This window comes from Rutilus rutilus (genome assembly GCF_951802725.1).
Source record: "Rutilus rutilus genome assembly, chromosome: 17".
NCBI lineage: Eukaryota > Metazoa > Chordata > Actinopteri > Cypriniformes > Leuciscidae > Rutilus > Rutilus rutilus.
In genome coordinates this window covers 14,014,903-14,035,653 of record NC_140230.1, presented here as the reverse complement: position 1 = coordinate 14,035,653, position 20,751 = coordinate 14,014,903, and the positions used below count along the sequence as shown (strand labels likewise).

The 20,751-nt window shown below is 38.4% G+C and overlaps 1 protein-coding gene across 4 annotated transcripts in view; it reads right to left on the bottom strand.

Moving 5' to 3' along the window:
• The window catches only part of tax1bp1b (Tax1 (human T-cell leukemia virus type I) binding protein 1b), a 39,862-nt gene that overhangs the window by 7,013 nt on the left and 12,098 nt on the right, over window positions 1–20,751 (bottom strand). For 2 of the 4 annotated variants that reach the window (XM_084385600.1, XM_084385601.1), the window contains exons 2-13: window positions 19,154–19,350; window positions 8,942–9,044; window positions 8,260–8,450; window positions 8,017–8,175; window positions 7,113–7,261; window positions 6,059–6,149; window positions 3,781–3,966; window positions 2,510–2,761; window positions 1,935–2,090; window positions 1,762–1,819; window positions 1,546–1,661; window positions 1,338–1,463 (exon numbers count right to left, since the gene is read on the bottom strand). In XM_084385600.1, the coding sequence (XP_084241726.1) occupies window positions 1,338–1,463; window positions 1,546–1,661; window positions 1,762–1,819; window positions 1,935–2,090; window positions 2,510–2,761; window positions 3,781–3,966; window positions 6,059–6,149; window positions 7,113–7,261; window positions 8,017–8,175; window positions 8,260–8,450; window positions 8,942–9,044; window positions 19,154–19,330 (1,764 nt within the window). In that variant the 5' untranslated portion in view covers window positions 19,331–19,350. The remainder of the gene's footprint in view (window positions 1–1,337; window positions 1,464–1,545; window positions 1,662–1,761; window positions 1,820–1,934; window positions 2,091–2,509; window positions 2,762–3,780; window positions 3,967–6,058; window positions 6,150–7,112; window positions 7,262–8,016; window positions 8,176–8,259; window positions 8,451–8,941; window positions 9,045–19,153; window positions 19,351–20,751) is intronic. The other 2 variants (XM_084385602.1, XM_084385603.1) reach the window with 1 other exon arrangement.

Here is a 20,751-nt window from a genome sequence, read left to right as displayed (position 1 = left end):
TTGCACACGTGCAGTGCCGTGATTAATAAGCGAATGAATAAATGATGCATTTATATAGTGCTTTATTATGTACTATTGTACAGCCAAAGCGGATTTTTAATGACCACAGAGAGTCAGAACCTCTGTTTAAAAGTCTCATCCGAAGGACAGTGCTTTTTACAGTACAGTGGAGGAATATATTTACTAAACATTTGATAAAAAGTTCTTCTGATGTTATCTGTCTTTTTAGATATGTCGTCAAGGCAAAAAAACGGAATTACGCTCTCGGTAGCTCCGGTGACATTATCGCAGTGGTTTTCTCTGGTTCTGAACACGTTAACCGGGCACTGTGCATGCCTTTAAGTATTGTTCCAGATACAAGTAAATGTATATGTTCATCAGATTGCAACTTTTAGGGTTCCTATAAACAAAACTTTCAGAATCTGAAATCCAAAAATTCGTTGAACAGCGGTAAATGAGAACGCAACTTTAGACTTGATGGATTCTGGCTGAGCAGTGGTCATCTGGTTGTCATCTGTCTTTAATAACATTAAGTCTGGAAGCATTCATTTCTGAGTCGTGTAGCTCAGAAATCCACCCTTCCAGACTTAAAGGTAGGGTAAGCAATTTTTTAATTGACAATTTAATTAACACCTTTTGTTATACTGGTTGAAATTTTCTTCACATCCTGATAGCAATCAATACTAGAAGTGGTCTAAATATTAAAACATGCACATATATCTCCTGTGGAAGTCTCAGGACCAAAATATTTTTCGTCCAATCATTGCATTCGGTCCGAATACAATGATAGGATGTCCTACCTGCCTGTCAACATATGTATTTCCATACCTCCAAGCATCCTGCTCGCGCAGAAATCACACTTCATCAGTGCGTTCCGTAAGGCTATGCAAAAGTTGCTGTAGTTGTAAACAAACAGCAACCATCTTTTACAGATTCTCCTGAACCAAAACAACAAGCTTATGCTGCGTTCACGCCATGTATCCGTAATTACAAGATGACAACCTGTTACATTATTCCAGGAGCTGTTCACGTCCTCAGATTTATCCATTTCTGTGTCAACACTATCAATGCAGAAATGAATCTGCCGCAGTCACGTGGTACAAGTCAGAGCTCTGATAGTTTAATGTTCCTTATTATTGTAATGACTCTGAAGGGAGGGTGGGATCTCATGCTTTCAAAGCTAGCTTGCTATTGCTAGCCTCTCAAAAATTGCCTACCCTACCTTTAATGTTATCCGTGTTTTTGCATAACATACAAGCATGTTAAGCCCAAATGTCCTCTAGTATAGTATATAATACATTTTTAGTTTAAACTCTGGACCAGTAGGTAATGCTGACCTTGTAGCGATCCTCCTCAGCAGCCAGCTGCATTCGCAGGCCCTCGTTGGTTTTCACCTGCTCCCTTAGCTTCACCTCCATCTTTGTGAGTTCATCGTTTATCATGCTGCACCGCTCTCTCTCCTCCTGCAGGAGGGTACACTAAATACTTTAGTATATCAAACAGATCCAGTATGTCAGAGACAAAGAAGAAAAAAGAAGAACCTACATTAAGCAGCTGTTTGCATTTCCTGTATTTGTCATTTTTGTCTGGCTCCTTGCTTGCACTTTTCAGCCTGCCGTGAATGATGGCATCTAGCACAGCATCTGAAGTACCTGGGCTTCCTGTTAGCGGTCAAGAGAACACAACAGCATGTCCATACAATGTCCCCAGACATCCTAAAAACATGGAATTTCTAGTTTGTATCGCTTAGTTTGAACTTACCTGGTGCAGATGCCTCTGGACTGGCAGACAAAGGTTCAGACCCTGGACTTCTCTTCACCTGAGCAAAACACAAAGGTAGGCCTACTTTAAAAACTAGCAAACCACTAAAAACTCAAAACACAAGACTCTGCAGGTGGTATAGCTATATAATTGCAAAGTGAGGGTTTACTCACTCCTGGCTGTTCAGAGAGCTTGGCCACTTGTTTCTGGAACTTCTGGCATTCCTTATATTTGTCTTTATAGTGTTCAGCAGCCATCTGCAGCCTGAGCCGTAAATCTTCAATTTCTCTCTGCATTTCGACAACAGCGAACCCTTCTGTCTCCTTACACTGCCGAGGGAAAGAGAGATTATTCAGTTACACCATGAAAACAAAACAGTTCCTAACATTCTTTAGTTAGAACACAGAATGCAATCTACGGTATAGAATAGACTTATTCCTGGAAAGTGGCGGGCTATCTTGATTAAGGCGTACTGGATTCAGGTGATTATTTAAAGTGTAATTGTGGCCTGGTCAATAGGCTTTATGCCCAACATCATATGCGTCGGCATCGGCATATGCGATGGAGAGCGGTTATGCTCATCTTTGTTTGCTCCTTTGACGTTATCTTGAGTAAAACAGCTCTATATTTAACAAAGTATATACAAAAGACCTGAACCGGAAACGATGCGACCTGTTTTACAGAATACAGAAATCTGTTGCACATCACAAACATGATAAAACGGTCACACAGGTGGGCATCTCTTTACCGCCTCCTGCTGGGTTGAGTTTTTCATCTCCTCCAGCTGCTTTTCCAGGCGGCTGCACTCAGCCCGGGCCTCTGTCTGTCCCTTCTTTAATGACTCTGCCTCCAGGCGGATACGGTACAGCTCGGCCATGCTTCTGTCACGGGCATTGGAGGAGTCGCGCAGCTCAGCTTTTAGCATGTTTGCCTGCTGCTGGTTAGCCTGCAACTGCTCCTCTTTCTGCCTGAGCTGCTCCTTAAGAGCATTACTTTCCCCCTGACAAACACAAAAATAACACTTACGTGAATACAAATCTACACAAATATGTACACTTTTCTGCATATCTACTGCTAATAAAGCTAACAGCAAACAAATATAACCATAATCTGTTTTCCAAACTGATACGTTTTATGAATGTTGGCCTTTTTGCCAATTTTATTGATACATACAAGAAATTCTAAAAGAAAAGAGGTGGAAACGGAATCATGGAGCCAAATATGAACTCAAGTCATTCACATGAGCACAATGGCTCAATGTGTTAACAACTAGCCCACAGCTCCGACCATAATGTTTTTAACGGATCAATATCCCTACAATATAGAGTGCTGCAGGGATGATTATATTTGTAGACCAACCTGGAAGTTGCTATCAGGGGTTCCTATGACAAAAAGCCAATAGGATTATTGGCTTTTGTATTATTATAGAAAAGAAGTCTGTGATCATCGAAAGTTTATGATTCTTACGTTTGTTCATAAAGATAATTTTCACAAATGAACACAACTTTTATTCATTTTGAAGTCTAAATACAATTGCCAGAAGTAACTAAAGTCAGGCTATAAACAAACTACACCATGGATGCATTCAACGTCATCACCACAAAGTTTCTGACAGCTCTTTCCATTTTTATAAAAAAATCTACAAGCTGGAAAGTTTGAGTTGAATAATTTGCAAGAGTGCAAGTACAAACACAATGAGACTGTAAAAATGGACTAGGGAGTAGATGAGTTTTCCTGTTCTCCCATTTGGCCACTTTTTAGCAAGCACTTTTTCAGGACACGTAAAAGCTTAAAAAATCATGAGTTGAGTACTGATGCATTTTATGTTGTAGAATAAAACATGAAAATATCTTAAGCTTGTTTTAAATACAGACCATTTTCAGGCATTTAACCAAAAACCCAATAACTCTGGTTGGAACCAGAGGTGGAAAAATGTTAACAAATTTCCGGGTTTTAGGACTCATTCCTGCAGCACTCTATACGAAATGTAGGTTAAGCAGAAGCTTTTTGTGTGTGTACCGAGGGTGAACTGTTGGCCAGTAGCTGGCGGTGCTGTTTTTCTTTCTCTGCCAGGCAGGATTTGACTCTAGTGAGTTCCTCCTTCAGCTGAGCAATGGTGTTCTCCTTATTCACATCCACTGATTTCAGCATCTGCAGCTCAGCACTTAGCTTAGTGTTCTCAAGCTCCCGGTTCTTCAGGTGAATCTGTGCCAAACACACACAGATACTTCATTCAAGTAGACTGTTTGACTTTCTCTTTGCACATCTGCTGTGCAATAACCTGGGCACATGGCACATAAAACTAGCAGTGTACCAAAGCCAGTCCAGATCCCGGACGAACCCCCAATTATCCACACAATCTCTACAATGAGGTGTATTTCCGCCTGGTGAGGAAGTATGTGAGCTAGACCTAATTATAATGCAGCAGTAAGAGAGCAGCAACTCTGCTCCACCCCCACTCTTCTCTGTCTGTGCCTCGGGCAGCTGCTGTGAAGTGCGTTTCCGTGGCTACAGCCCAGCGTTAACGCCCAGTTCCTGTCCCCGCCACAAGAAAGTGGGGATAGAGGGTGAGACAAAGTGAGTGATGGAGAGTGAGAATTACAAAGTGCTAGTCAGAGTAATTAGGAAAAGAATGACAGCCTGTATTGCACTTCTCCATGGATAAATGCATAAGCCTTTTCAAAACAACAGCTCAAAAAAAAAGTCTGTTTGTTGGTTTTAGGTAAATTAAATAGATTAGAAGAAAGGAGATAAAGAGGGAATGAAGCATGGTATAAAAATGCCAAGAAATTATACTTTGGGTGTCACTTTTATTAATTAAAAGTCAAAGTATTAAACCAAACAAAAGTTTCCACATTTATTTGCATTTGAATATTCAAAAGTGAAATATTTACCTTTTTTTGGCTTCTGTGTAAAGCAATTTGCGATTGTATTTTTTTTTTTTTACCTGAAATCGTTAAACAATAATTGCAAGAGAATCTGGTCTATAGTTGTTTGACACATGAATGTAGTTGTATTACAGACTGCAATTTGACTTTTATTTGAATTAATGAATTATAGCATTTATTTGAATTCATGAGCGAGAGAGAGAGAGAGAGAGAGGAGAGATGCGTGTGAATTACCTGTGTGTTTAGCATCTCTCTCTATTAGCAACGAAGCTGTGAGTGTAATTGTAATTGATGTAACCCACTCGTTGCTGAGAAATATAATGTAGTAAATCAGTAGCAAAGCTATTTTATTAATAAAAGTCGTGGGGCAGCGTTGATAAGTTTCTGTGCTCCTGAATGTTACTGTGTGTGCGCAGCGCAATCGCTGGGTGACATAAGCGTGTGTGTGCTTCAATGAAAACGGCGCATTAATATAGAACGGAGATTAAACTGACTTGGAACTAGCTGTGTATTAAATGGTTTTATTGTACACCTTCCAGCCAATCAGAATCGAGTATTCAGACAGACCATGGTATAATGGAAAATGAAACAAATGAAAATGAAAGCCGCTCAAGCTGCAATTTTCACCCTCTTTTAGGAAAACGATGACAAAACATCCGGTAGTGTGGGTTTTCCAGGTAACGCGTGAACACCCTGGACCTTCGTTTCTCGTAAATACTACCCTGTATTGTGCATGTTATTTTTTGACAGACATTGATGCAGTGATATTTAAATCATTTGAATTTGAAAACAGATGGATCGTAAGGTAATTATAATTTATTTCTTAGCCGGCAAGTATTCAGTTAAGTGATTGATGCCCATGATTGTGTTATGTCGACGTTTCTAGTCCTAATATTCCAACTAACAGCCAGCCTAAGTTTTTGACGGACATGATAACATGCGTAAGGGGTGAAATGTTTGATTTTTTTATAATTATAAAATGTGCTGGAGATGTTAAAAATGCTTTATGCATAGTTGTTTTATGGAATTAAGTTTATGTTACTCAGACAGACTTATTTGAAATTTTACATTCAGCTGTCGCAAATTCGTTGACTTTTGAAAATCTAGTTCTTTTTCTTTCATTTTTTTTTCAAGGAAAGGAGTGGTTTTGATGCACAAAGTTGTTTTTATTGTCTCTTATAACAAAAATATTTTATTTAAACCCATGAAAATGCAGATCCTGTTGTAAATAATGAAAAATCACTTTCCCACAAGTATTCAGTTTCAGTAGTAGTGAAGTAAAGTACAAATTCCTTAAAATAATACTTTAGTATAGAAATGAAGTGCAATTACTCAGGTACTTTACACACCTAGCACAGAAAGCATATAATAACAGGGATGTGTGTGAGGTAGTGAGCAAGTGACATTACCTTATAGAGCTCCTTCTCATCTTTCTCATTCTTCAGCTGACACTCAAGAGCCTCTTTCTCCAGAGTTAACTTCTTCACTCGATCCTTCAGGCTGTCAAATCAGAGCCATTATCAATCATTTACTCACACAAGGAACATATCTTGGATACGTTAAATAAACTCGTCAAAGTTCTCAAATCCAGCAGTGGATCTTCTAAAGATATGAATCTAACAAATCTAATCTACAGTTATGACATCATCTAATCTTATGATCATATGTAAAACGTACTGGTACTTCAATACCAAAGTCGATACTAGCATATTAACAATATCAGTTTTTCTACAGTATGGCTAGTACCAGCAGTTGTTGCTTAAAGTTTACTGAGAACTTCACTGAGAGAAACTATACTACGATAAGGCTACATGCCTTTGTTTTGATTTAATCTGTTAATTTTTTTTTTTTTTTTTCGAAGAAATGAACTAATAGTATATTGTGTTAGCTGTGGTATCTTCATCTTTTAGTGCTTATTCCTGTTCTGTACACACAGTTCAGTAATTACGGGAGTGACAACCGCATTCTACAAATGCAGGTAGTGACAATGGCATTTTCAAAAATTCTACGCAGTGTGTACGGAACCGAACTGAACAACTAGTTGTTCATGACGTATTTTAACATGCATCAGAAATGTTTCTCTCTTCTTTATGTGCGGTGGAAGAAATCACAGGGAAAGCGGTACGAGCCTTGACTCATTCGTGTTGCAAGATCTTGCTAAGAAAAACAGCCACAATAAACTGAAATAAATCCAAATGCTTTATGCTGAAAATAAGACCAAAATATCACGACCCGCACCTGCAATAATGATAATTTAGTGGACTCACTCCCGCATTTAAATGTGGTTGTCACTCCTGAAACTTTAGTGTGTACGTGGCCATTGAGAATCACAAAATTTAACTGGAATTGGCTGGAAATGTTGGTATCATGACAACCCTAGCTTGTTAAAATAATCAAAGAGATTTGTATAGTTTTCTCTGATTAGCTAATCATGGCTACTTCAATATGGTTAAAAAAAGGCACCAGTCTAGTTCGGTCTCCTTCTGCAGTCCTTTCTGGGTGACTCCGATCAGGTCTTCCTCTAACTGCAACAGTCGTGCTGTACTCTCCTCCATTCTCCTTTTCACCTCCTCTTTCTCCTCCTGCAAGCTCTGGGCAGACAACTGCAACTCCTGTGTACACATACAAACACATGAGCCATATCTCGTTTTTTTTACTCTACGCAAGTATGTCTAGCTAGTGCAGAAAGGATGGGGAGTTATTGCAGAATTTTTTTTGGCTTTTGAGTTGTGTTTGTGTGTGGTCTCTGAGAATCTGCAAACATGACTAATGGAAAAGCAGGTCTCCAATTCCCACTCCAGTCTCTTCTGCAGAACCAGTTCATGCGCAGAAATTTTAGAATTATTTTAGCAGCACATAAAAAAAACATATAAAAGTGCGGTCATAAAATTAACAGCCAGAAATGGGTGTGCTTGTTTTCATCTTTAAACCAGCTCAGCCTCATAGCTGATACATTTATACTTTATGAAAATTGCCACTTAAAAGCAACAAATGGTGCTGATTATTGTCATGTCTGTAAAGATGTAAATTATTATTATTATATTTTATGTATTTTTTATGAAAAGAGTCTGAAGAGAGACTCTCACTAGGGGGTGCTGACAGCCTGTGAACTTTATATTCTAAAACCATTTAGATGTAAACTGTATATGACATATAAAAGAAATACTTTTTTTGGTCATATTTGAGAGGGAAAACACTGTAAATATATATTTAAAAAAAACATCCTATATTTAACCACTGCAATAAAACAGGGAAAAAGCATTTATATTTCTAAAATGTTATGAGGTTAAGTCAGGACAAAAAAGCCTGGAAAAAAACCTTTTCCTCTTTTTAACTCGTGAAATTTTGGCTCTCTCTCCTGTCTCACCTGCACATCTTTCCTGAGCTGAGCGCTGCTCTCTTGCTCCAGCTCATATTCTTTCTGTAGTCTGTTCTTCTCATCAATCAGTTCATCCCTCTCTTTCTGAAATAGGTCCAGGTTTTCCAAAAGCTCCCTTTTTTCCTGTTGAATTTGTTCCATCTTTTGCTGGAAAAAGATCAAAAAGTGTCAACTCTGGCATGGGAAAACTGACAAGAAATCTATCATTTTGAACTGAGTAGTCTGAATCACCTCCAGGTAACTGGCTTTAGTGGTGACCACAAGAATATCGGATCCTCCTTCATCCTCCACTGTCAGCAGTTCCTCCTCCGTGGGGCTGTTGGCGCGGAACTGGAAAGGAGTGCTGGCCCCGCGGATCTCTCCCTTGTGTGTCACATAGCAGAACTGGTAGAACTCAGCATCGTCATTTGGAACGTAGTAACCTGCAAAATACCCCAGAATCAAGCAAAGATTTAGATAACGGCCCTATCGTTAAAGTAGGAATGTATTACAACAAACCTGTTTGTATTTCCCATAGGTATTGAAGCAAATGACTCTAATGAACGATAGCTAAGACTAATGAACAGCCTGAAGTCCAACCTTTACATCAAAACTTTAGTTCCACAGCAGTTTTATGATAGACTTATGTCTATTCTGTTTAATGGTATTTTTTTCTCAATTGCCGTAAGGAATCCGGACTCATGCCACAAAAACCATGTAATCCCTCACAAAGATTCCAGTATGTGACCTGAACCACTCCAGTAAAACTGGCCCATCAACACTTCAGCCTTCTAATAGGAGCCGTCAGTGTTTCCTATTTTATTGCATCCGTCACCACATACCCTGAACGCACCTTTGAGGGGCCTTCTCTCTGACACAACATTCATCGAAGAAATGGTTGCATAAAACCCCATTCTTGACAATGTTATTTTACCTTGGAAGACCACAGATCTGTTGATTGCGGTTCCCTCTGTGTAGTTGTCTGGAAGAGGTGACCACAGGAAAGTGTAGTAGTCACGAGCGGTGCTCCAGCCAACCTGTCAGAAGGAAAGAGAGAGATTTTAAAAGGGTTAGTATATTTGTCTTAAAACGAAATGTTGAAATACTTTTTCTTTTCCCAGCGTAATATGCTTAACACTGGCTCAACCAATGGCAGGCAGCCAGGAAACCTGTTTGAAAATTACCAAAACATTTGTGTGTCTTGCTTTCTTACAAATCAATAAGCCATCAGGGTGAAAATGGTGAAAATGTTGAATGAGTAACTTTTAAATAGCAAAACTGATTAAGAAGAGGGTAGGGTACTGCGGAAAACAAGGTCCTACGTGTGCGTGAGAGCTTCTGCGCACAGAGCTTTTGTATGCGTATATGTGCGTGGGAGAGAAAGAAAGCGAGCGTTGCAAAATACTTCAGAAATAAAACAAAGTTGTTTGACATCTTTATCCCATTGCTAGTCAAATTTATATGCTTGGTCAGTGTATTTGTTTTTTGTGGCTCTTTTGATGCAAGTAAGCCACTTTGAAATAACCAAAATAATTTGGCAAAGTGATATGGAACTGCAACACGTTCAAGACTTGCGACAATTCTCAGCAGTGTACTGAAAAGTAGTCATCGCCTCTGAACAGTTTAGTACTTGTATAACCTAGCAAATAAATAAACTTTATATATATATATATATATATATATATATATATATAAGATTAATACATAAATATGAAGACTGTAAAAGCTTTGTCAGGCTGTTGTAGTCTTGACCACTTCTTGATTCACATCATGCTGCAAAATTCTTTGGCACATTGTGCATTTTTCTCATCTCCATTAGGTCTAGTAGAAAGCCTTTGAGATGAGAGAATAAAAACATGGATTCGGCTGCGCTTTACGGGGCGAGTGAAACTCAGCCTGTCTGCCACGTGTTTCTCGCCAAACCCTCGTGAATATGTTCGGTTGAGGAAGCGCGGCTACAACTCAGCCTTAACAGGAAGAAGAAAATAGGTGAAAATTTTATACATACTTCAGAATGGAAACCAAGATGTAATTATATGAATTTTATGTGTTGTTAACTGATGGTTGATGAGGGGGGAGTACAGAAAATACATCCATAATTTCAGCCCTCTGTCATAAAACTGTCAAACAAAATCAGACTCACATCGGGCTGGCTGTGTTTGTGAACACGCAAACGCACAAGCCTAGTACCTGCTATTGGCATCTACATGGGAACTCTATAGTATCCTGGAAGTAACACAGAGAGAGACACACACACACACACACACACAAAAAAAGCAAACTCACTACAGCTCGGTCATGTTAGAAAGCTGTGTGGCTTGTTTGCTCAAACCATAGCTGACCTCTATGTCCACAAGAACATTAGTGTTGCAGAAATCCCCTGATTGTATAAGAAAGTTGCCTGAGGTGCTGGAGCTGTAAAGAGCAGGAAGCCATTAAAGGCATAGCCCATACAGAGCGTCATTACTGCCTGGACCAAACTCCACTCATTAGAGACGTTTGGGGAGGGGGGAAAGGAGGGTGAGAATTAAGCCCCTGTGTGTCTCTCATTTAGGTCTGAGGAGTGAACGGTAACCAAATGGAGAAAAGATGGATGAGAATGAGAATGGCATGAGAAAATACACAAGAACATTTCAGAATGCACAAATAAAAATAGACTACAAAATAATACAGTACAAATACAGAGGAAAATTACTAATTAGGATGATTTCCTAGATTACTATTTCAGTACGTACTTTATTAGTACTTATATTTAATAAAACTACAAAAAAAACATAATAATACAAAATATTATTCGGTATTTGGATACTTCACACAGACCTAAACATTTATATAATTGCATTAGATACCAAAATATCAAACAAGCACACTTTTGAAGCAACACATTAAAAAAAAATATATAGATAAGATATACTGTTGTCACAGAATGGGGTGCCTAATACGTGTATATGTATTATGCATATAATAAATGAATAAAACTCCACAGAGAACAACAGAACATCCCAGTGTCTGTGAGAAAGTACCTGATTCCCTGACTCAAAATGACGCACAGACTTGGCCCATGACTCTGTCTGTGCTGGCTACATGCTGCATTGGAACCAGCGGGTCTATATATCAGGATGCAGTACAGAGAACATCTACTGCGCTGACAGGATAATTATAAAGCAGTGTTCACCTTCTCCATGGTTAGTCTGATGGCGTGTTCTGACAATCCAACATGACGCTCACAAGTTTTTCAACTAGACACTCTCTGTAACCATTCCAACTTCAAGAGAGCCACAGGCAGCATGCTTGCTCAAACAAGAAAATAGGCAAAAAGGCAAATGTCAATGACACCGAGTAGATTTCTCCTTAAAAAAATGTCATCTTGTCACACAGACAATGCTATGACTCGGATATAACTGACTAAGAGGGGGAAGTAGTTGTCGCTTTTCATTGTTTGAATCAGAATTACACTGTATTAGGATTTTCTGATTTCAAGAAATGTACCCAGACTTTTCATGAAGCTGGCATTCAGGTAAGAACAGTTATTCTCCTGAACACTAGGTGGCAATGATAGCCTTGCGACTACCTGCCGCTCCAGGCAAATGACTCATGGAACAGGTCTTGCAATTTTCTGGTGTTTGGCACGGCTGCCTTTTGTCTGTCAACACAGACATAGCCATGTTAAGATTTATGATCTTGTGCCCTTCATCGCCAGAGGTTATTCTGTTTCTCTGGGTGCAGTCAGTCAGCTCTGTTTGGAGCAACATGCCTTTCCTTCAGGGTATATGAAGACACTGCTATCCAATGGCACATCACATAATAATAATGTCGTAAATGTATATTAGCAATTTCACATAACAATAAAGTAAGTTCCATCATAATTGAGAAAATAAACATAGATTGCCTTTGGGAAGTAAGAACAATTATCTATAGAACCATTGTCCTCAAGGACCAACTGCCATTACTGCATTAAACGAGGAAGTTTAGCTTTGTGGATTGCATCAGCATTTGATATATATTGTGGCCTTCAAGTGGAGTCGAAAATATATTGGCCTTCAGAGTCTCAAGCACAATAAACATGACAGAAGGTTAGTGTGGATTTCTCTTTCAAAGCCTTTCAAACTTCCCTAAGTGTAATCTTACGTCATCACGTGTCATAATAATAAACACGATTACCCAACTCAAAGGTAGGAGCTTGCCTGGTACACTCTAAAGCCACGTTCACACAGCAGCAGAATATGGTTGTCTGTCCTGCATTTGAGCCCTTAATATGGTTACATTCACACACAGTTCAGTTATTTACAGGAGTGACAACCGAATTCTATAGTTCACACCAAACTCAAACTCATACATTTTCGCATCCAACGTGAGCGAAATGCCAGCGCTCAATTGTCTAATCATCATAGGTAAGTAGTGGCAAAACACTGACATTAGCTTTTGGATCTCAGGAGTTTTTCCAAGGATATGTCTCCAATCGTTAAAACATTACATTTAAGTGAAAATGAATGGCAGATTAATATCCAGCATGGTGTGTGTTTTGAAATCAGAGAAAATTGCAGGTCAGTACATCTACAGTGCTATGCATAAGTTTAGGCAACCATGCTAAAGTTGACTAAAAAGAGGAATAAAAAATCATATTTTGCAAATTTAACTTAATGCCTTATTTTAAAAAATTAGGAAAAATCCAACCTTTAAGGACACCAATTTTCTTTGTGAATGAATAATGTATCGTAAATAAATAAATGTTCTTCCTTAAAAAACAGGGTGCATAAGTTTGGGCACCACTATGTTAAATTCCCATAGAGGCAGGCAGATTTTTATTTTTAAGTATTTTTTTTATTTTTTTTTTAGGATACTATGCATCCTGATAAAGTTCCCTTGGCCTTTGGAATTAAAATAGCCCCACATCATCACATAGCCTTCACCATACCTAGAGATTGGCATGATTTTATTTCAGTTAGCCTAATAGCTAGTTTGATTTGCATTGAGAGATGATCTTATGGAAAGTACTCCATGCCAATCTCTAGGTATGGTGAAGGCTATGTGATGATGTGGGGCTATTTTAATTCCAAAGGCCAAGGGAACTTTATCAGGATGCATAGTATCCTAAAAAAAAAAAAAAAAAAAATACTTAAAAATAAAAATCTGCCTGCCTCTATGGGAATTTAACATAGTGGTGCCCAAACTTATGCACCCTGTTTTTTAAGGAAGAACATTTATTTATTTACGATACATTATTCATTCACAAAGAAAATTGGTGTCCTTAAAGGTTGGATTTTTCCTAATTTTTTAAAATAAGGCATTAAGTTAAATTTGCAAAATATGATTTTTTATTCCTCTTTTTAGTCAACTTTAGCATGGTTGCCTAAACTTATGCATAGCACTGTACTATTCAGGAAACACGCTCAATCGGAGTTAAGGTTTCTCACCTGTGAATGTCAGAGATTTGTGTTTGTCATTAGAACGGTCGCATCTGAGACAGTAAGCGGATTGTATTATGTTTTCAGCAACTTGCAAGTTACAAAGTTTATTGTTGTTACGTGGGCGTTTAATACATTTGGCCAAAATATTGTGTCAATAAAAGGCTGTATTGGCAAATACCAAACTAAGACACTCTTCTCTGCTCTTCAAATACATAAAATATTAGCCATTACAAACATCGTGTTTTTTGAGTGAAGAAAACGCTGTACTTATTCAAAGAACCAGTTCTTCATTTACCCTTATACTGCAAACAAGCAGAGATGGTCTCCAAAATGTGTGCAGGGCGGGTGGAGCTACTGTATGAGGTTTTGCCGACAGTTTGAGGATCCACTGGAGTTACGAGGTTTAGTCACAAGAAACGTAAAATATAGATTCTGCTCATGATGAAGCGATTGAGCGATTTTTCCCTTTAAGTCCCTTTAAGGGTTTTTAAGTCCTGCCCACAACCGCATTCTAGGAAAACCCTTGCTGTGTGAATGAAACCAGACTGGACAACTAGTGCTCCGCTTTCCTCCCAGATATAAAAGCTGCTGTAGGTTAATGAAGATTTGACGGTTGAACTCGTGGATGATTGGACTCTTGTTGTGTCAAAGACTTTTCAGTTTCATGGATGTAGCAATCTTTGATATTACTTTGGTCACTGTTACCGTTGCACATATTCGACACTACTGTAAGTTGCTGTGTGAACGGGACATTGAGAGTGACACCTGTAAGTAACAACTGACAGTGTGAACGTAGCCTAAACCTCTCAAACTATTTGACTATTGCCATAAAGTCTTGTAGCTTCTTCCAGTTAAAGGATTAGTTCACCTTTTCAACGTGATGACGCAATGCGTGGCGCGTCGCAGACCAGCACAAGACGAACAATTGTGGTTAAAAAGTATTTTTTTTAAATGGCCGATCGTTTCGCTAGATAAGATCCCATTCCTCAGCTGGTATCGTGCAGAGCCCTTTGAAGCACTTCAGAGCCCTTTGAAACTGCATTGATTTGAACTTCAACATTCTGGTTGCCATTGAAGTCCATTGTGCGTAGAAAAATCCTAAATATTTTCGTCAAAAAATGTAATTTCTTTTCCACTGAAGAAAGAAAGTCATGGACATCTTGGATGGCATTGGGGTGAGTAAATTATCAGGAAATGTAATCCTTTAAGAACCCCATAGAGGGGAATATTTGTATATATGGATGTGTGAAAATAATATTTAATATTGCTGTAATGTACCACATTAGAAGGTTCTCTGAATAATTTATAGCATTAAGAGAAAGAAAATTTTATTTCCACCTGTAAGCAAAACAGACATTATAATTGAATATGCCAAAATTATTCAGAATTGAATCCAATCAAATGAAAATTGGAATCAAATCTACCGCTTGTGAATCAGAATTGAATCAGATATATTCATTAATTCATACATTTCATTCATTTGAAATCAGATATACCACTTAGTGCTCAAGGATATGTTGTTTTTAGCGCAATTTTCCACTGGACAAAATTGCGATTGTTAACTCATGATTTCTGTTCTGTCTGTGCGCACCAATCTTGCACTTCTATCTACTCCTCAACCAGACCACCTAGAGACTTCGGGTTTTCGGCATTATGTTAAGGAAGGTCTAATCTCGGGAACGCACAAAAAAAATCCAGGAAAAGATTTTGGATTTCCTGGAAATTCCAGAAAAAAATCATTTTTTTGCAAATTTCTCGGCAACCATAATAGCTATCGAGTTGAAACAAATTGCAATCGATAGCTTCTAAAATGTACAATAATATTAGAAAAAAATAATTGATCAAAAATCTTTCCTTTATGCTTCAAAAATGTATTAAAACTTTATATGAAGGGAAATTAGAAAAATATTGCCTTTTCACATATAAAACTATTGTTCCACAGAAATACGTAAGGAAGGTATTCACAAGAGTCATGAGCACAATTAATTCCACTGAATTACGGCAAGAAATCAATGAAGGTATCGATCAAGATATGGAGAAGGAGCAAGAATATATGAGAAAACGACAAGAGGTTGTTGCAAAATAAATGGAAGAACGTTCAGCAAAGCGACAAAAGATGGCGACATCCACACCAACGGCTTCCTCATCAGGCGTATCTGATTTCTACGATGACTCGTGGCTTTCAGAGGATGTTTTGGCAAATATCTCGAAAGCAGAAGAAGAGTTTACAAAGTCACAAGCCAATAGTCAAGCAGAAAAGAAGGAAGAATCTGAAGAGGACAAAGCAGAAAAGAAAGCTGATACAGAGAAAATCGAGGATATTGAGTGCACAAGATGATGTAAAAAAAATGATGTTCAACTAGTCAAGTGATTGTGCCTTTTGTATTATCCATTGCTGATTTGATTTCAGAAAGTTCATTTGAATTTCAAGAGAAAGTTATATTCTCGAGCAACTTATTCTCTCTTTCATTTACTATCTCTTAGTGTTGTGATCCCATGACGTGAGAAAATTGCGCTAAAACACTCACTGAGTTTTTATTACTTGTTTTATTACTTGAGCAAAACTTTAAATATCTTTGAATCATTTAAATGTAACCTGACAAACTCAAAGTCAATCAGAATAAAACTGGTGATTTCAGACAACTCTTCTGTGTGAGACGCATCAGATGGTCTGTGGACTTTGGAGATTTTAATCCACCTTCCAAAGATTTAAAAGGGGTACCTGTTTCTCATGGGGGGTGGGATTGTATCTTTTAATTAAGAACATTGGCCACAATGTGATAGAGCTGCTGAGAAGCAGCAGCCTTCCTGACAGCTGGTCATAAAACAGCTTCATCAGACTCGCTATATCACACGCAAAGTAAAAAGTTCTAAAACACCACTTTGATCTGGTCGGATCCGAACCCAGATACTAAACCCTGACAGTGACCACACTCGACTCCCCCTCCACTAACCTACAGCAGTCAGATGTTCTCTTTTATTTCCTCTCACCATACAGTTCACATCCATAATGCTGTAAATACAGTTTGTTTTATGTTCACTCATTCAGCAGTAGCTGGGGAACTCCAGAAAGCAGAGACGGAGCCAAAACACCCCACTTATTCTGCCAACCCACATATTTCATTCCCGTGCACACCGTCATGTCCACATTCGCGTTCAACTACACTACCGGCATGACTCACTGTTTTGTGCCAGCATAGTGGAATTTTCAAACTACCAGTGGGTTGTAATATTTTATAGTTTTTTTTCTTTTCTTTTTTTTCACTGCAGAGCAAACTGCCAAGATCTTTCACAAATACTCAAACCGCATTCTGTTATACAAGCGGGTAGTAAATGTTCATGCTCACTTGTTGAAAACCTTGTTAGAAGGGGAAACATTTGTGACTGAGATTTTCCTGGATATGATTCACAGTTTTTCCCGAATAACGTGAACAAGACATGCATACCCCATCGGTTCAGGGAATCGCAACACATTTTCTTCAGACTTAAAATGAGATTGATTTCCTAATGAGCTCTCCATAAAAACATTTGGTAACGCTTTAGTGTAGGGTCCAATTCTCACTATTAACTAGTTGCTTATCAGCATGCATATTTCTAGGATATTGGCTGTTTATTATTAGTACTTATAAAGTACGTATTAATGCCTTATTCTGCATGACCATATTCTATATCCCCTAATCCTACACAACTCCTAAACTTAACAACTACCTTACTAACTATTAACAAGCAATAATTAGGAGTTTATTGAGGCAAAAGTCATAGTTAATAGTGAAAATTGGATCCTAAACTAAAGTGTGACCAAACATTTTCCTCAAAAACCATAGCAGACAAGCAAATTAAAGGGTTAGTTCACCCAAAAATGAAAATTCTGTCAGTAATTACTTATCCTCATGTTGTTCCAACCCCGTAAGACTTTCGTTCATCTTCGGAACACAAATTAAGATATTTTTGATTAAATCTGAGCTGTCTCACTCCTCCACAGGCTTCTTTGTAATTGAAACTTGCCGGCCCATAAAGTTAGTAAAGACAATGTTTAAAATAGTCCAAGTGACTACAGTGGCTCAACCATAAGTTTATCAAGCGACGAGAATACTTTTTGTGCGAAAAACAAACAAAAATAACGACTTTATTCAACTATTCATTTCTTCTGTGTCGGCCTCTGAGTGAGTTCACATAGTGTAAGAGCGCAGCACTTCTGGGTTGTACATCAGAACGTAGGCTCACTATTGGCCGATGCCGGTCATGCGTGTGATGCTGGCTAATAGTGAGCCTACGTCCTGACGTACAACCCAGAAGCGCTGTTAAACTAAAGTCGTTATTTTGGGGGGGTTTTGCGCACAAAAAGTATTCTCGTCGCTTGATAAACTTATGGTTGAGCCACTGTAGTCACTTGGACTATTTTAAACATTGTCTTTACTAACTTTATGGGCCAGCAAGTTTTAATTACAAAGAACCCTATGGAGGAGTGAGCCAGCTCTCAGATTTAATCAAAAATATCTTAATTTGTGTTCCTAAGATGACCGCAAGTCTTACAGGGTTGGAACAACATGAGTAATTACTGACAGAATTTTCATTTTTGGGTGATCTAACCATTTAATGGCTTGCAGGGAAAAGAGAACTGACCTGGCTATATAGCCTGCTTTAGAACCGGAATCTAGTATATGCATCAAGCGCAGACATTAACTCTCTATATAACATCAGTTATATGATCTAAAATGATACCTACTAAAAAGCAGTATTTCTGGGTCAGACTAAAGCGAAATATGGTTCTGAAAATCATTTACAGCAGGAAACATTTAAGTGACCAGCAGTAAATCCAATATTATGTTAAGCACCAGTAATGGCGGCTCCCCAAATATTTCACTGCCAAATATGACGGCAGGGCCTTGTAATTTTCACACTGTGGAAACTGAAGATGGGAAAATGGAATCAAGACGTTAGAGTTGCAGGAACATCCCACATGATTCCTATAAAATGGTAGGAAACCAACTTGGCTGATTTGAACATTGTCGTGAAATAAGTGAAGGTAGATCTGACGTAAAACAAGCAGGGCCAGAAAGCCCAACAGGTTAACATTGGGTTGACTTAAATACTTGAATTTTAATACTTATACTTCACTTTAATAATGGTTTCATTATATAATTTAGTTGAATATAATGGGATAGTTGGATATCAAATATTATATTTTAACTCTATGCACAGCCAATTTCACATTTAGCCACAGTGGCCACCACAACTTTCGCTCCAGCGCAGTGCATGGATAATGTGCATGAAAACTAAGCACCGAATTAAAGCGAATAAAAGAGTGTGTGTGTGTGTGTGTGTGTGTGTGTGTGTGTGTGTGAGTGTGTGTGTGTGTGAGAGAGAGAGAGAGAGAGAGAGAGAGAGAAAGAAAGAGAGAGAGAGAGAGAGAAAGAAAGAAAGAGAGAGAGAGAGAGAGAGAGAGAGAGAGAGAGTGAGAGAGAGAGAGAGAGAGAGAGAGAGAGAGAGAGAGAGAGAGAGAGAGAGAGAGAGAGAGAGAGAGAGAAATTGTCTATTTCAATTTTTGGAGAATCTTATAATTGTAAGTGGCAGTACCTTGTTTAGGGGTGGAATGGTGATAAGATGAAACAGAAGAAGCCAAGTGAAGTTACAATCTCTTATCTATATTTCTTTTGGTAGATACTTCATATTCAAGAATTGTACAGAACATGGCAGAAAAGCAAGGTAAACAGAGGCAAAATGAAAGCAAGAGTCACCTTGAATATGCCGACCCAATCCTTGGGATTTGGTTTAATGAACTGCGTGAGGGTGTAATGGCATTCTAATGCTGCATGAGGAAGGTAACTTTTCCCCACATTCTGGAAGATGACATGGGCAAAATTAGATGTTTCCATGGTGCTGCTTGCTGCTGTCCCCTCCAGGAATAAAGCCATCTGTCTATCAGCAGCTGTGTCTGTGGGAAGACAGGACCCATAAGAGAAGTGAAACAGAGAAGAAACACCTAAAAATATTCTGTGCCAGATTCTACAGTAATCTAGGGTGAATGTCTTTAAGTAACATTATGAATCAATTTTCAAAATCACACACAAGTAAAAAACGGTCATCCAGATATATTATTGTAAAATGATTCTGATGCAGGCACGCTGGGTCTGTATTGACTGTACGCCCACTTGTTACCAAATAAATAAAGAAACTGATACAAAATATTGATTTGAGTTGAACTTTGTTTGACTATGTGAGGAAAAAAAGAAACATGAAAAGTTCAAGAATCATGAACACCCTTTTATGTGGCGGTGTGCAATTTCACGATTATAGATCGTGAACGATTAAAATGTCTCCATGATCTGCTTTTGAAGAAAGATTGTAGTATCGTTTCACATCGTTTCATAGTATCAGTTGCAGTTCTGGCACCCCTGTCCCAACATACTGTACACTGCGACATACATTCACATCACGTTTAGCAATACAGCAGTAGGTTGCGCTCACGTGATATTGCAGGTCACCATCCTGAAAGTTTTTTATTTGCATGCGTTTTAATTCCTTGCCAGTTAAACTTTTAATTCGCACGCTGTTCATTCGCTGTGTTTCTGAACAAGTACACCGAAAGCAGTCACACACCTTCACAGTACTGAACTAAGTTCTCTTTCGCATTTTATTGTGCTTAAGGGGGTCCTATTATGCCCTTTTACAAAATCTTGATTTTGTTTTTGAGAAATGTCTAGAATATGTTTTCATGTTTGATTGTTAAAAAAACTCATTATTTTTCACATATTTTACATTATTACAGCTCCTCTCTCCCCAGTCTGGCTCGAACACGCTGATTTCGATGAAGCCCCTCCTTCCGAAATACGAAATGTGCTGTGATTGGTTAGCTGGCCCACTGTGTTGTGACTGGCAGCGCTTAGCGTCTGTTCGGGAAATGTCCCGCCCCTCCATAACTGCGAGTTCTTCTCTAGTGTAAATATTGAGGATGGCGTCAATTTCGAACCAATTCAAGCCTGATTCAGACCCTGACAATTTTAACGAACAAGAGGATCGTGCACAACGGATTTCATGCAAAGACTTTGCAAGCACAGATTTCACAGGACGTTTCAGAGTGGTGTGGGGTTTTTTTTTGTAATTATTTTATTCATTAAAGATATGTTATCCACCATTTAATCGTGATATTTGTCAGAAAACTAAGTTAATACAAACACTAATCGATCACAAAACCATGGTTAATTTTCCTAAGGAGCGGTGAACCAACAAAACCGAGAGCTTACAAAAGCAAAAGAAAACAAGCTGTTCTCCATAAAATGTGCAGCACACAGATAAAAGTTGGGATTTTAATGTTCAGGAACACTGTTTAAAATAA